Source organism: Saimiri boliviensis, chromosome 17, assembly GCF_048565385.1.
Source record: "Saimiri boliviensis isolate mSaiBol1 chromosome 17, mSaiBol1.pri, whole genome shotgun sequence".
In the NCBI taxonomy this organism is placed as follows: domain Eukaryota; kingdom Metazoa; phylum Chordata; class Mammalia; order Primates; family Cebidae; genus Saimiri; species Saimiri boliviensis.
The window spans coordinates 49500053-49513647 of NC_133465.1; the positions used below are offsets into that span (position 1 = coordinate 49500053).

The following is a 13595-nucleotide window of genomic DNA, read 5'->3' on the forward strand; positions in this document are numbered from 1 at the left end:
CCTCCTGGCCACGCCTCTCAACCGAGACTGCCTAAGGCCCCGCCCACAAGGCGTGGCCCAGCTCCAGGGGGGCCGCAATCCCGCCAACAATGACTCCACCCCTCCTTCCGCTGAGAAACCTGTCCCTTTTATTTAAAGAATACCTTTTACGTCAGCCCGCCTTACGTATCTTTGCGTCATCAGTGCAAGGCGCGGAGGCGGGACTTCCTGTCCCTGGTTCTAACAGCTTCCGGGAAAAGCCGGAAGCGACCGGACCCTGAACAGAATCGCGGGTTGCCAGCCCTTTCCCCGAATTCTACGGAAAGACGAGTCCAGGGGCCGTCCTGGAGAGGTCAAAACATTTAGTCTGGGCTTTTCAGGTGAGAAATTCCCCATCTAGGCACAGTGCTGGTCTAATCCACCTTTAATTTCCCATGACTCCCCGCGTCCTCAAGCCCCGCCCCCAGTTCCCCAGCCCCGCCCCGAAGTTTGAGGGGTGTGGACGGTTTGTGACCCCCTTATCCGACTCTACCCCTCACGGGCAGGGAGAGCTAGGCTTGGCACGGCGGCCGGGACCAGGCAGCCCTTCAGTTCGGGTGGGCTTATGGACCCCAGTCCAACGCCGCGGGAATAGGACCATCCAAACGCGGAACTTTCGCCTCAGAAAAAGCAGGGTGCGGGACCCCTCCTCACCGCGCGGTCTGAGTACGGTCAGGGTAGATCACAGGCCGAGGACAGAGTAAAGACCTCTGAGGCCGGACACCTGGGGTCCTGTCGGGCCCCTCCCCACGAGAGTTTCCTGTGTCTGTGCCAGTCGTTTTCATCTTTCTTCGCCGCAGTTTCCTTTTCTGTAAATCATGGTTGATGACATTAACCTTCTTACCATCAGGGGTTAGTTGTGGGTGTGATAAATAATTGCTACCATTTATTGAGCAATTGCAATTTGCAATGTGCCAGGCACTGTGCTAAGTATTTTGCTTCGATGATTTCACGTCATCTTCAAAACAACCTCATGAGGTAGGTACTATTTTTAAACCCATTTTACTGATGTGAAAGCTGAGGCTCTGAGAAAGTTGTCCGAGTTGACATAGCTAGTAGGATGCAAGACTAGGATTATAATTAGTTGTTTTTCTAACTCCAGGGCCGGTATATTAAATAAGGATGTTGATGTGTTCCACAGATATTCTTTGAGCAACTACTGGGGCATTATATTGGACACTTCAGTGTTAAGAGAAATACATCCGATCCTTGTCTACCAGGAGTCTAAGAGAGAGAAGGACAGGTAGATAAGGTTAATGAAGTTTTATAGGTGCTGTGAGAATAGTCTGATAATGGATTTGCCCAAGGACAGCTGTGAAAGCAGCAGATTCTCCAAGGGAAATAGTAGGTACTCCAAGGAGCAAACAGGGATGCTTCCTGCCTTGCTAAGAAACTGCAGCAGCAGAGGCTTCACAGTGAAAAAGGAGAGACTGAAATACGGATTGTGAGAGCCGTTAGGGAATCTTTTTCAAATCGTTTCCACTTGGGGAGTGGTTATTGCCCATGGTGACCCAGGAGTGTGGTGTTTTGGTGTCTGTCCCACGTTGCTCTCCAGGGGTTGCCAGAAGTTTCAGAGGCGGCACATCATGTCTGCTGCATAGTGTCTGCTCGGAGTCCCTACAGAGTTATCCCATTGAGGTTGTCTGATTCTGCTTTTGATGATAGGTCAGTTTTCTTTGGCTCTTGACATCTGGGCAGGCTGGATCTGTGACCAGGAATGAAATAGGCTCAAATGAGACAATCTGGCAGGGATGGCATTCTCAATCTGAAAATACTCCAGGCTTTTGGGTCTCTCTGAAGCCACTTTGGAGGCTGCTTAGGAGGCATATTTGCTTGACCAAGTGATAGAAATCCTAGAGAAACTCAAGCCTCAAAGAAGCAAAGGTTTTTCTCATAAAAAAAAACCCAAAAACCAACAGTAGTAGCAGCAGCAGCCGCAGCAGCAAAGCTGTGGGCTTTTCCTGCTGATCCATGTTCATTGGGAAGTTACAGTGTGAGAGAGGAAGATCACAGAACCTGAAAGCAAGAGTTTCACAACAGAGGCAAAGGGTAGGTCTTTAGCTCTAGGCTGGGGCGCCAGAATTGGGAAGGTTTGTCCCTGATTCTACAGAACACTGAACTCCATTTTTTTTTTCAGGGCTGGGTCAGTTAGAACCTAAACAAACTAGAGACCTGGTTGCAACCCTCAGGCTCTGCTGATGCTATCCCCCTTTGTTCCTGCAGCGTGGACCCTGTCAGCAGCCAGGCCATGGAGCTCTCTGATGTCACCCTCATTGAGGGTGTGGGTAATGAGGTGATGGTGGTGGCAGGTGTGGTGGTGCTGATTCTAGCCTTGGTCCTAGCTTGGCTCTCTACCTACGTAGCAGACAGCGGTAGCAGCCAGCTACTGGGCACTATTGTGTCAGCAGGAGACACGTCTGTCCTCCACCTGGGGCATGTGGACCACCTGGTGGCAGGCCAAGGCAACCCTGAGCCAACAGAACTCCCTCATCCATCAGAGGGTAATGATGAGAAGGCTGAAGAGGCTGGCGAAGGTGGGGGAGACTCCACAGGGGAAGCTGGAGCTGGGGGTGGTATTGAGCCCAGCCTTGAGCATCTCCTTGACATCCAAGGCCTGCCCAAAAGACAAGCAGGTGCAGACAGCAGCAGTCCAGAGGCCCCCCTGAGATCTGAGGATAGCACCTGCCTCCCTCCCAGCCCCGGCCTCATCACTGTGCGGCTCAAATTCCTCAATGATACCGAGGAGCTGGCTGTGGCTAGGCCAGAGGATACCGTGGGTGCCCTGAAGAGGTGAGTGGCCTGGGAAGTGGGAGGCTGCTTGTGCCCATCCCCCAGCCCTTGGTTCCCTCTAAGGAGGCTGGTGCAGACATGGGAGCAGCAGGAAAGTGTAAGATCAAGCCCCTCCTAAGGGCAGGCAGATAATTTCTTAGAAATACATCCTTCAGGCAGGTGATTACAGGCTCATGCCTGTAATCCCAGCATTTTGGGAGGCCGAGGCGGGCGGATCACCTGAGGTTGGGAGTTTGAGACCAGCCCGATCAACATGGAGAAACCCCATCTCTATTAAAAATACAAAATTAGCCAGGTGCAGTGGCATGTGTCTGTAATCCCAGCTACTTGGGAGGCTGAGGCAGGAGAATCGCTTGAACCTGGGAGGCAGAGGTTGTGTGAGCTGAGATCGTGTCATTGCACTCCAGTCTGGGTGACAAAAGTGAAACTCCGTCTCCAAAAAAAAAGAAAAAAAAAAAAAAAAGAAATACACCCTTCATTAGTTAAGGATAAAGATGAGGGGGAAAAAAATCCACCCTCCAATTTTCCCCACTCCCCTGCTTTGTTGCTCCAGGCCTGTTTGCTTTTTCATTCCTCACTCTGTCTTTCCTTCCATGTCTTTCATCCGTACAGCAAATACTTCCCTGGACAAGAAAGCCAGATGAAACTGATCTACCAGGGCCGCCTGCTGCAGGACCCAGCCCGCACACTGCGTTCTCTGAACATTACCGACAACTGTGTGATTCACTGCCACCGCTCACCCCCAGGGTCAGCTGTTCCAGGCCCCTCAGCCTCCTTGGCCTCCTCGGCCACTGAGCCACCCAGCCTCGGTGTCAATGTGGGCAGCCTCATGGTGCCTGTGTTTGTGGTGCTGTTGGGTGTGGTCTGGTACTTCCGAATCAATTACCGCCAGTTCTTCACGGCGCCTGCCACTGTCTCCCTGGTGGGAGTCACGGTCTTCTTCAGCTTCCTAGTATTTGGGATGTATGGACGATAAGGACATAGGGAGAAAATGAAAGGCATGGTCTTCCTCCTTTATGGCCTCCCCGCTTTTTCTGGCCAGAGTTGGGCCCGAAGGCCTGGGAGGGAGGGGTAGAAAGGATGTGATAGAAATCCCCTCCATAGGACACAGGAGGCAGGTACAGGGCCTCCCCTTCTTGTCCACGGGAGTACAGATGTCCCCTCTGTGCAAGCACAACTCAGGTAGAAATGAGAATGTCACCTTTCTTCACTTTTAGGGTCCTCCTGAAGAAGTTCAGAGCTGATGGCCAAGCTCAGTGGGGAGCCTGGGCTCTGAGGATTCCCTCCCACCTGTGGTCCTAGCTCTTCCCAATGTCCTGCATGTCTGCCCCCCAGCACCCAGGCTGCCTGCCAGGGCAGCTCAGCATGGCCCCAGCATACCACTGTAGGGAGCCTGGAGTCTTCCTTCCATTTCTCAGCCAAGTATCAGTCTTTTGAGACTGAAGTCACACAGGCGGGAACGCAGATCCTGCACGCCTTCTCTATGGGCACCTGGCCGCCTTCACCTTCTCCCTCTACCCCTTAGCAGGAATAGGGTATTCTCCACGTTCTAGATAGTTTTCAGTGACCTCCCTTCTTTCAAAGCACTTTGCTTGCATTTTTTTTTTTTTTTTTTAAAGAGTCCTTCATAGAGCTCAGTCAGGAAGGGGATGGGGCACCGAGCCAAGCCCCTAGTACTGGGAGCGGCCAGGCCACAGCTGCTGCTCCCATAGGCCTCAGGCTGCAAGCAGGAGACAGCATTGGCCCTTGGCCAGCGTCCTACTCTGCCCAACTCCAAGGATGAGCTCTGGGTATGGATCGCTGGCCCTTAGGCTCTTGCTTCTGGGGCTGTTGGATGGAGGGTCAGTGTCTGACTGAATAAAGTTCCATTTTGTGATGGTGGAGCCTCTTTCAGTAGGAGAATGGCTTTGCGCTGCCCCCCAGCAACATAGTTATGAGGGTGGGTAGGCCAGGCTACCAACGGGAGATGCAGTTTATTTACACCAGCAGCCATGGGGGCAGAGGGAATACACAGCGTTTACAAAGTTAGCTACCTGTACAGAATGGATTACATATGCAAAAATAAAAATCTCAAGACCACAGGACAGCGTGAGCCCCACCCCCCTCCCCCAATGACCCCAGCATGCGGTAATGCCAGGCGGGTGGCCCCTGGGCATGCGGGGGGGAGTGATGCATGGAAGGAAAAGCCACCGGCCATGGAAATTAGTACAGAACCCCCCCACACACACTCAAGACACATGATAGGATACAGACACCTAGCCGGGGTGAGAAGGATGGGAACTGAAACCCACACAGCCTGCTGTTAAGAGGGAGGGGAGTGGGGAGCTCCTAGCCCCTGTTCAACTACATGGTAGGGGGGCACTCTCTCCCCAGAAGGAAAAGGGTTTGTTCCCTCAGGGTCCCTGCTGGACCAAGCCCATCTCTTACCCAGCCTGGGCAGGGGGCTCTGCCCTGAGGGCGGGCCAAGGAACAATGGGGAAGTTTATATGGACAAACCAGTTCCCAAACTACTTCCCACTTCTCCCTCCTCCCAACCAGAAGGGGGAAAAAGGGAGAGGCCACAGAGCAAAAAAGTGTATTAGGGCCTGAGCTGCAGCTGCCTCTCAGAAGGGAGAGTGGCCCACAGCCTTCCTCCCTTCACCTTCAGCCCACTCCCTAGACTGCATCTGGAAGCGGCTAGAGGCCTGCTGAGATCCTCCCCTCCCTCCAGCCTCCCCTCGGAGGGAGACGGAGAAGGCTACGGAGGGCCAAGAACAGAGGAGCCCTGGCCCCGGGATTTATTCTAACTCCTGCCAAATTCCGTTTGGCTTTTTAAAAAATAATCACAATTTGTGGGTTAAAAACCAATTTGCAACCAGGCATCAGCCACAATCAGAACCACCCCAGGGGGAGAGCGGGGTTCCAGACAGGGTACTGCAGCCCCATCTCTGTTGTTCCCTTAACCCTCTAGGGGTCCTAACCCGATCAGTCCAACCAGTCCTGGGTACCAGCTACCCAAATGTGGGATCACCCCTCTTGGGAAGAGGGCAGGGGACATGTCCAGCAAGTGCCAGAGAACGTGGCTCAAGGTCACCTCCACCCGTGTCAGTCCGCTCTGCTCCCAGCCCAGGTCTCGGTCCTCCAGCTCGGCTCCTGGGAGTGGTGCTGCCCGCGTGGAGGGGGGACGGTACATCTCTTCTGGATGTAGACCAGGCAGGTGGGCACACTGGCATGACAGTCCCACAGAGAGGCAATGACACCCCTTCCCCTCCACTGACGACCCAGAGCACAGAGGCCACCCTCTCTTCCCACCTGACTCCTAGCAAACGGGGAGAGGCACGAGATTAGGATTTTCCTCAGAGCCCCAAACCACAAGTACAGAATAAATAACTTAAAAGCGCTAAGGAAGGGGAAAAGGGCAGGCTTTGGAGGCAGGAGCGCTGAGAGGAACTGAAGCCGGTCAAGGTGAAGGGGGTGGAAGCAGCAGTTGGGAACCTGGGCTGCCCCAGTAGGGCAATTGGAGCAGGGTGGGCAGGAGGAACACGGGGCCACCCCAGGAGGGTGAGGCTGGGTCCCTTCCTGGGGCAGGGAATGAGGTAAGAAAACATTTCAAATAAAGCAGCACCGTTCCCTCTCACCTTGGGGCCCCACTCCTCACCAGCCCTGGGTCAGGGAGGAGAGGCAGGGGGAGGAATTCTGACATATCTCCCTCTCCCTACCCTCCCTTTCCCATTCCTTGAAGCTGTAGAGGCTGGAGGCCCTTTCCTGGCACCCAACAACAAAAGGACAGCTCCTGCTGCCAAGGAGGCCCATGGGGACTGAGGGGAAAGGGCTGCCCCTGTGAGGGGCAGGGAAGGTGGCGGCAGTTCTGGACGCCCACCTCAGCAGACAGCACTCTGTGCCTGCCTACCCCTGGGGGCATTTGATAGGATTCTGCACACAGACAGCACATGCCCAGCCGTACCCCTCAGCTCCAAGCACCGGACCCATTCACATTGCTGAGGGCGGCTGGGGCAGGCCCCCTCCAGGCTCAGCTTCCAACCCACAGCCTCCCGGGTCACCACACTGCCCCTCAGCAGGGCTTAGTCCAGTTCCTGGGGTGGGGGGCAGGCAGTGCCCTGGCACAGTGCCCAGGTCAGGCCCCTGGCCTAGCTGGACATCCAGTAACTCACAGAATAAATAGGAAAACTGCCTCCCCACCAAACTTATGTCCAAGGCATAATATGTCCAGGTCTGAGTCCTGCACGCCGAGGAGTCGTGTTCCACTGCAGAGGACCATGACACCCCCCAGGGGTGCATAATTGGAACCTCTGCCTGCCTGGCCCACCAAGCTTCCCAAGCCCCAACCCCCAACAGCCGTCCATTTGCCAGGCTATGCCACCTGGGTGGGGGTCAGGAGAGAGGGCTCTGCTCAGCCGAAGGCTATCCCTTGCACCCAAGTCAGTTGATGTCATCATAGATGCTGGGCGTCGGGGGTGCCGGTGGCTTTGGCTTCTTCTTTTTGTTGGAGCCCAGGCTGGAGGCAGTCCCTACCAGGCTCAGATGGGATTTCTTTTTCTTGGTTTTCCGTGACTCGGAGCTGTTGGTACCTGTAGAGAAAGAGACACAAGGAATGAGGGTAGGGTTGTGGCAGGAGAGGAGGCGCCCCCATGGCTTCGGCCAGAGAGCCCCTGGGGCCCAACTGGGTCACGTACCTAGACCCCATCCCTGATTTTCACTCGTCTTGGAGGAGCCCGAATCTGAGGGTGAGAGGTCAGAGGAGCCGTCCCACTGAAGCCGGCTGATCAGGGCCTGGCTGTCAGTCATGTCAAAGCTGTCATTATCCAGGGAGCTCTCGACCTCCGGAAGGACGCTGGTAAGGGGATGAGCCAAAGAAAGCCTTCAGAGATAGCCATCATCACCCTAACTGGTCACAACCCACTACCCTGCCTGTAGGGCCACTTACGCCGAGGGCCCGAGGAAGTAAATCCGCACGGTTCGCCTCTGCTCATCTGTGTGCTGTGGGCAGCGCAGGGACCTGGTGGAGAGGCAAGGCAGGGAGGGGTATGAGGCACTCCAGTAAAGCCCCTCCCCTCGGCAAGGCGGGAGCCACAGGCACAGACAGGGAAGGGATGAACACAGATTCGTCCCCAGATGGTGGCCGAACGCCTGACCATTATAAGAGGGAAGGGGAAGGGCGGGAGCCCCATTGCTCAAGTCCAGGGGTACTCCCGACCCATGCCCATGGTGAGTGCGCAGGAGGCCCCCGGCCCCCTTTCTAGGTTCCGTGCTCACCTTGTGCACATCTTCTTGGTGTGTTCGGAAATCACCCCACATTGCTGGAAGAGGAATATAAGCTGAAAAGGAGGGATGGAGGGGGCCTACTCTAGACGCTAGGTGTTCTCTTTTGTATGAATGCTAGATAGCATTAACAGAGCTGGCCCCGAGGTGTCCAGAGCAGACAGTCCCAGGCCGCTATGGGCCAGGAAACCTAATTCCAGAGACAGAATGACATGGCCCTGGACTGCTATGTCACCAGCTTCCTCCAGGGCCTTGACCACCGCCTACGGCTCCAGCCCACTCCCAAGGGCCTCCTCTCTTCGCAGGTCCCCCCTCACCGTAGTCAGCAGGCTTCGAAGCTCCTCTGGCCCCAGGGTCTCATAGCTGATCCCAGTGGAATTGTTATACTGCAGGAGAACCAGAGGTACAGGTTAGAGACTAGGCAGAGAAAAGAGAGGTGCAGGAGTGGGAGTGAGAATCAGTCCCTCTGATCCCTTTCTAAGTGAGAGGCTTTAGGACAACCCTGCTATTTTCCAAGTGATTTCTCATCCCACTTGCCAATGGATAAGGGGGTGGGACTCAGAAAAAAACATAAATAAACAAGACCCCAATAACTCAACAGCCTCTGGCTGTGAGCATTCTCATCACTACTTGTCCAAATCCCCACCGCCTCGCAACCAGGACAGTGAGAGAGAGCGTGTGAGGGGTGACCCATACGTACCTTAAAAGGATCCGAATTGCTAAGTTCCCCTGAAGAAGAAAAAAGAAGGGGAAGGGTGTTTGATGCAGAGGTACAGACAGAGAACCCTGAAAATAACCAGAGAGGAAGTGGGGGTGACAGAAGGATCACAGGCCCTCCCTCAATACCCCAACCCCCAGGCCCCACCTCCACCCCCGGCAGTGAGTCCCAGAAGATGCAGCTAGAAGCATTCCCATTGCTCCAGCCCCACTTACCATTTTTGTGTTTTAAAGACTTGGATCTTCGAGGGGAATTGGGGTTCTGGAATGGGAGATACCATAGCTTTGGGGAAAGGGTAACGATAAGGGGGAGCCGAGAACCCAGGGAAGGAAAAAAGATTTGACAAAGCAGCATCCTCAAATTCCTACTCTTCCTCCCCAGTAGGCCTGTCTACCGATATTCCCTCCCCAGCTCCCATTCCCCGCCCACCAGAGACCTCCTCCACCCCCCAATGACCTCAGCCTTGAGTCAGGACACTCGAGGACTCCCTGCCCAAAGGGGAGGGTATCTGTCCTTTGCCCATATTTCCCCAGTGCCTGCCCCAGCTCTCACCTTGTCTGATTTTCTCTTCTTGGCTGGGGAACAAAAGGATAAAGAGCAGGGTTTCCGTTAAATTCTCAATCCAAGGGCATCTCAAGAAGACCACACAGCTACACTCTTCCTTCATCATTCAAGGCAACCACCTGGGACCACTATATACCCAATTCCTGCTTCCCACCTCATCCCAATGCCCCCCAAGTTTCCCCAGGCCCCCAGGCACCTTTCTTCTCCGAGCCATAGGACCAGTCGTTGTCATTGATGTCATCATTATCCTCTTGGTCACTCTCAGACTTGTTCATATTGTTGCTATTGGCAATGCTGCCAACAGGAGCGAAGAGAAAGGGTCAAGGCAGTCACCCCCCTCTGCCCCCAACTCCAGAGGCACGTGAAGCATCTGGGGCCAAGTACAACCCACCCTCTGTACCCTCCCAATGCCCCTGGGGGACCACGCCATGGCACAGGCTGCAGGGGAAGGGCAGCTCTGGTTCCCTCACCGGCGGTTGGCAATTCGGCTGCTGTTCCGACCCATTCCCAGGCACTTCTCCAGATGGGGAGCAAAGCGGGAGGCGGCAATACTGCGACTGCAATTAGGGCAAACACACTCCTTGCTCTTCCACTGGTTGAAAACCTGTCCAAAGATGTCCAACCCCGGCTGGTCCACGATCTCTGGGGACAGGAGAGGCTGGCGATCAGGGGGGGCAGGGGACCCTCTCCTCGTGTTCCCATCTGGGGTCCCATGGCCTCTTCGATCCCTCCCCCGGCTCACAGGAGCTCCAGGCGCTACATCTAGCACAGTTTCCAGAGAAGGAAACTCGCGGCAGTCCCAGGGCAGCGCTAGACCGCTGCTCCTTCACCCTGAAGCTCACCAAAATCCTTCATGCTATCAGGGTCCGTGTCGTCCAGGAAGAAGTAGCCACACTTGACAGCCCGGTGTACCTCAAAGCAGAATCCCAAACAAGAATCCTCGACCAGGTCCGCGTAGATCTCCTGAGCGATGGCCTGGGCCCCAGGGGAGAACATCGACGGTCACAAAAGTCACAGCCCCCTGGACTCTCACCAACCAAATCTGCTGCCAACTGGACCCGGCCAAAAATCATGCTTTCTTTGCCATTTTTCCCAACTTGACTTCGTGTTCTTTCTTCTTCCTGGATCCTTGGCCTTTTCAACTGGCTATTCCCTTTAAGGAACAAGGCTGACTACCCAAATTCCTCTTTGGTGTGGATGCCAGATATAGCGATGCAGAGACATCAAGAGAAAGAACTAGAGGCACACGTGGGGGAGCCCTCACCTCTAGTTTGCTGTTATCCAGGCCAGACAAAGACATTTCCTCCATTTTCATTTGTAAACTCTTGTGGAGACGGCGCTCTGACTGCTCATAGCACAGCGGGCGGCAACACGGCTGCACACATGGGGATGGGGGTGTTGTGAGTCCACGGCACCTCTGAAAGCGGCCACCTTCCCTCCCCACTCGCTGCCCAGAGCTTAGTCCTAGCATCAGGGTCTCTCCCTCCCAAGGCCCAGGCTCACGAAGTCTGGAAGGTCCTTCAGGGCCTGAAACCTAAAAGGGGGCCTAGTCCTTTCCAGGCCTGAGCTCAGGCCGTGGACTTCACTGCCAATCAAAGTCCGGGTCTATAGGAGGCAGCAGCTCACCCCAGGTCCCCAAAACTCAAACCCCTCTTTGATACCCATGGTGCAATGCAGCAGGGGGAGGAGAAGGAACTCCAAGGCCTCAAAGCAAACCCACAGGGTGTGGCAAAGAACTGCACAGACTCCTAAATACACCCCCCCCTTCCCTAAAGACTCTCCTCAGAGTCACCTCTGCTTTCAGCCAGGATGTCCACTTGGGGGGGTACTGCTACCATAAGTAGAAATGGCCCTAGGACCCTACAACCTTCACCCCACTCTGCCTTCCCTTGAAATCAGCCTGCCACTCCACGAGGGGAGCAGAGCCCACAAGAGCCTATAGCGAAGGGACATTTCTAGCCACCATGAGCAGGAGCAGGGGGGAGAGCCCGGTGGGATGGCATGCCAGGAGCGGGCACTCCCCTTACCTGTTCTTCCTTTAGATAACCACCCGCCCTCCCTCAGGACCAGCCCGGAAGTCTCTCCAAGAGCCCCAAAGTCCAAGAACCCCCACCCAAGGATTCAGACACAGCGCCCACAGCCCAGGGCCCCTCGGAACGGTGGGTACGAGTTTCAGGAGCTGCCGGCCTAGAGTGGGGTGGGGACTGACGAATGAGCCGGGGGCACTGGGAAGGGTAGGAGGCCGGGCCTCGGCTCTTCTCCCGTCCCTGCGGCACTGCTGCTGCATCATACCGACTGGGGGGAGGAGAGCCGAGCCGCCGGGGCCGGCGCCGGGCCGGGACAGACCCGACCCCCAGAGAGTGGGCAGAGTGGGACGCGTCCCGGCCCCTCTCCTTCCCCGCCCGCCAGCAGCCCCGGCCGGCCGGGGAGAGAAGTCCGGGAGGGTGTCTCTATTGTCCCGGGGGCTGGGGCCTGGCTCCCTAACAAAGGCCCCGCGCCCCCTCCCCGGCCGGCCCTGCCCCGCCCAAAGGGGACCCAGACAGGGGAGAGCTAGGGGCCCCGGCCCGGCCGGGAAGCTGGGGGAAGCCGGGCGTTTCCGCGTCGGCCCGGGGGGAGGGGAAGGGGCGCTGACCCAGACCTGGGGGGAGGGGGCCCAAGCCCCGCCTCGGGCCCCGCCCCCCGCCCCCCGCAGGCCCCTCCCCCGTCCCCGTCTCCGTCCCGTACTCACCCCGCCCGGGGGGCCGCGCCGGGGCCCGGCGGCCTCTCAGGGCCGCGTCCTCCGGCGGCGGCGGCGGCGGCGGCTGCTCCGGAGCCCCATGTCCGTCGGTCCGTCCTCGCCTCTCCCCGGGGCCCAGGGCCCGGGGCCGGGGGGTCGGGCCGCCCCCCCGCCTCGCCGCCTCACCGGGCGGCCATGGCCCCTTCCCCTCCCTTCTTGTCCCGTCGCCGCCTCCTCCTCCTCACCTCACCCCGCCCGCGCGCAGTCCGCGCGCCGTCCGCGCGCCCCTCCCCCCGCCCCCCACTCCAGCCCGCCTCTCCCGGGCGGGGGGTGCGGCGCGAGCCCGGAGCGCGCGCGCGTGCCGCGACCGGAGGATGGATGGATGGAGCGAGCGAGAACGCGAGCGTGCGCGCGCGCGCCCCTCTCCCCCTCCCTCCGCGCGGGCGCGAGGCCAAGCGCGAGCGCGCTCCAACCTCCTCCTCTTCCTCCTCCCGCCCCTCCCCAACACCCCGCCCTCGCCCTCCCTTCCTCTTCCTTCTTTCGCTTTCGCGCGCCCAGCGACTGCTCGCGCCTGCTAGAAGGGCCCGAGCGCGTGCATCTGCCCCGCGGCCGCAGCTCGGCAGCATTTGCTCCAGGGGGCGGGGACCGGGAGGGGAGGAGGGGCGCCACGCCGCCGTCCAAAGTACCGGCGGACGGGGACGGGGGCGGAGAGATGGGCGGGGCCTTCGCGGACCTCCCCGGCCAATCGCCGGGAGGCCTCGGTCCGTGAGGCCCAATAGGATGGGGGTGGGTGGGGCGGCGTTCAAGGTGAGGTGCGCGGTGCGCTGGGGGCGGAGACGTTGTGTCGTCCCGGCCGGCTCGGGGGCGGAGGCAGCGGGTGGCGTCGAAAGAGAGCGCCGGCTCCCAGCCGAGCCTGGGACGCCTTCCGGCCCAGGCTCCCCCGCCCTTCCCTCGGGGCTCCCCGCTCGTTCCCCCCACCCTCCGCTCCCCCCTTTACCCCGTGGCGTGCAACCACTTCTGTGAAGAGGCCAGACTTGAAGTGGGGCGCAGTTAGGACCTCAGGGTGGAAAGCCCGTGGAGCCGAAGGGGCTCGCCCGCGCCTCAGTTCTCCCGGTTTCTGGGCGGGTTTCAGCCCACTCCAGGCCTGCGGACCAACAAGCGCCCGAGATGAGGGTCCGCCGCTGAGGGCGGAGGCCGAGCTGCGCCCTTCTGCTTCGAGCGCCCTCCCCGCCCCTCATCCTAATTTAGATCACACACCTGCTTGCCTTTCCTGCTTCCGGAACCCACGCTGGACCCCCCACCTCTCAGATGCCTGCTGGCACTGGCCAGATCCTTCCCCCCAGTGCTGTTCCCTTGGGTGAAGCGTGTCGCTGTGCTCACGCTCCCGGTCCCTTCTTTACCTTAGGAAGGAGCGAGCCTTTTCCCAGCCGCCGCGGTGGATGGCTGGATTGGCGCGTTCATCTCTATTACTCTCTGTGGCTCGTGTCCCGGAACGGTTGTGTGACAGCCCTCTCCCCTCAAGAGAGAAGA

At 57.9% G+C, this 13595-nt stretch overlaps 2 protein-coding genes across 14 annotated transcripts; one reads left to right on the top strand and one right to left on the bottom strand.

The window, feature by feature from the left end:
• The first annotated feature begins 206 nt into the window (after nucleotides 1–206).
• Nucleotides 207–4889, top strand: TMUB2 (transmembrane and ubiquitin like domain containing 2). 3 transcript variants are annotated; one of them, XM_003943634.4, is made up of 3 exons: nucleotides 207–359; nucleotides 2242–2808; nucleotides 3421–4889. In XM_003943634.4, exons 2-3 carry the CDS (start codon nucleotides 2267–2269, stop codon nucleotides 3782–3784), a joined length of 906 nt encoding a protein of 301 aa, XP_003943683.1. In that variant the 5' UTR covers nucleotides 207–359; nucleotides 2242–2266; the 3' UTR covers nucleotides 3785–4889. The 3 variants fall into 3 exon arrangements, with proteins under 3 accessions (XP_003943683.1, XP_010329795.1, XP_010329796.1); XM_010331493.3 differs by lacking the exon at nucleotides 207–359 and adding an exon at nucleotides 379–996; XM_010331494.3 differs by lacking the exon at nucleotides 207–359 and adding an exon at nucleotides 380–996 and having other exon boundaries at nucleotides 2156–2808.
• Nucleotides 4763–12552, bottom strand: ATXN7L3 (ataxin 7 like 3). 11 transcript variants are annotated; one of them, XM_039476944.2, is made up of 13 exons: nucleotides 12078–12552; nucleotides 10614–10724; nucleotides 10192–10324; nucleotides 9820–9991; nucleotides 9546–9643; nucleotides 9338–9360; nucleotides 9001–9046; nucleotides 8768–8853; nucleotides 8385–8453; nucleotides 8062–8105; nucleotides 7733–7804; nucleotides 7482–7639; nucleotides 4763–7376 (listed from the first exon to the last, which is right to left on the bottom strand). In XM_039476944.2, exons 2-13 carry the CDS (start codon nucleotides 10662–10664, stop codon nucleotides 7228–7230), a joined length of 1101 nt encoding a protein of 366 aa, XP_039332878.1. In that variant the 5' UTR covers nucleotides 10665–10724; nucleotides 12078–12552; the 3' UTR covers nucleotides 4763–7227. The 11 variants fall into 11 exon arrangements, with proteins under 11 accessions (XP_039332878.1, XP_039332880.1, XP_039332879.1 ...); XM_039476946.2 differs by having other exon boundaries at nucleotides 8768–8796; nucleotides 12078–12551; XM_039476945.2 differs by having other exon boundaries at nucleotides 8768–8796; nucleotides 9001–9067; nucleotides 12078–12551.
• Nucleotides 12553–13595: the final 1043 nt, after the last annotated feature.

Coding starts and splice junctions, on each gene's coding strand:
- TMUB2 (XM_010331493.3), top strand. CDS start 962: ATGATTTCACGTCATCTTCAAAACAACCTCATGAG. Junction 997..2,241: donor CTTCAAAACAACCTCATGAG/GTAGGTACTATT, acceptor TTGTTCCTGCAG/CGTGGACCCTGTCAGCAGCC. Junction 2,809..3,420: donor ACCGTGGGTGCCCTGAAGAG/GTGAGTGGCCTG, acceptor TCATCCGTACAG/CAAATACTTCCCTGGACAAG.
- ATXN7L3 (XM_074389122.1), bottom strand. CDS start 11,639: ATGATGCAGCAGCAGTGCCGCAGGGACGGGAGAAGAGCCGAGGCCCGG. Junction 9,644..9,819: donor AGCCGAATTGCCAACCGCCG/GTGAGGGAACCA, acceptor TCCTGTTGGCAG/CATTGCCAATAGCAACAATA. Junction 9,068..9,337: donor AGAAGAGAAAATCAGACAAG/GTGAGAGCTGGG, acceptor CTTTCCCCAAAG/CTATGGTATCTCCCATTCCA.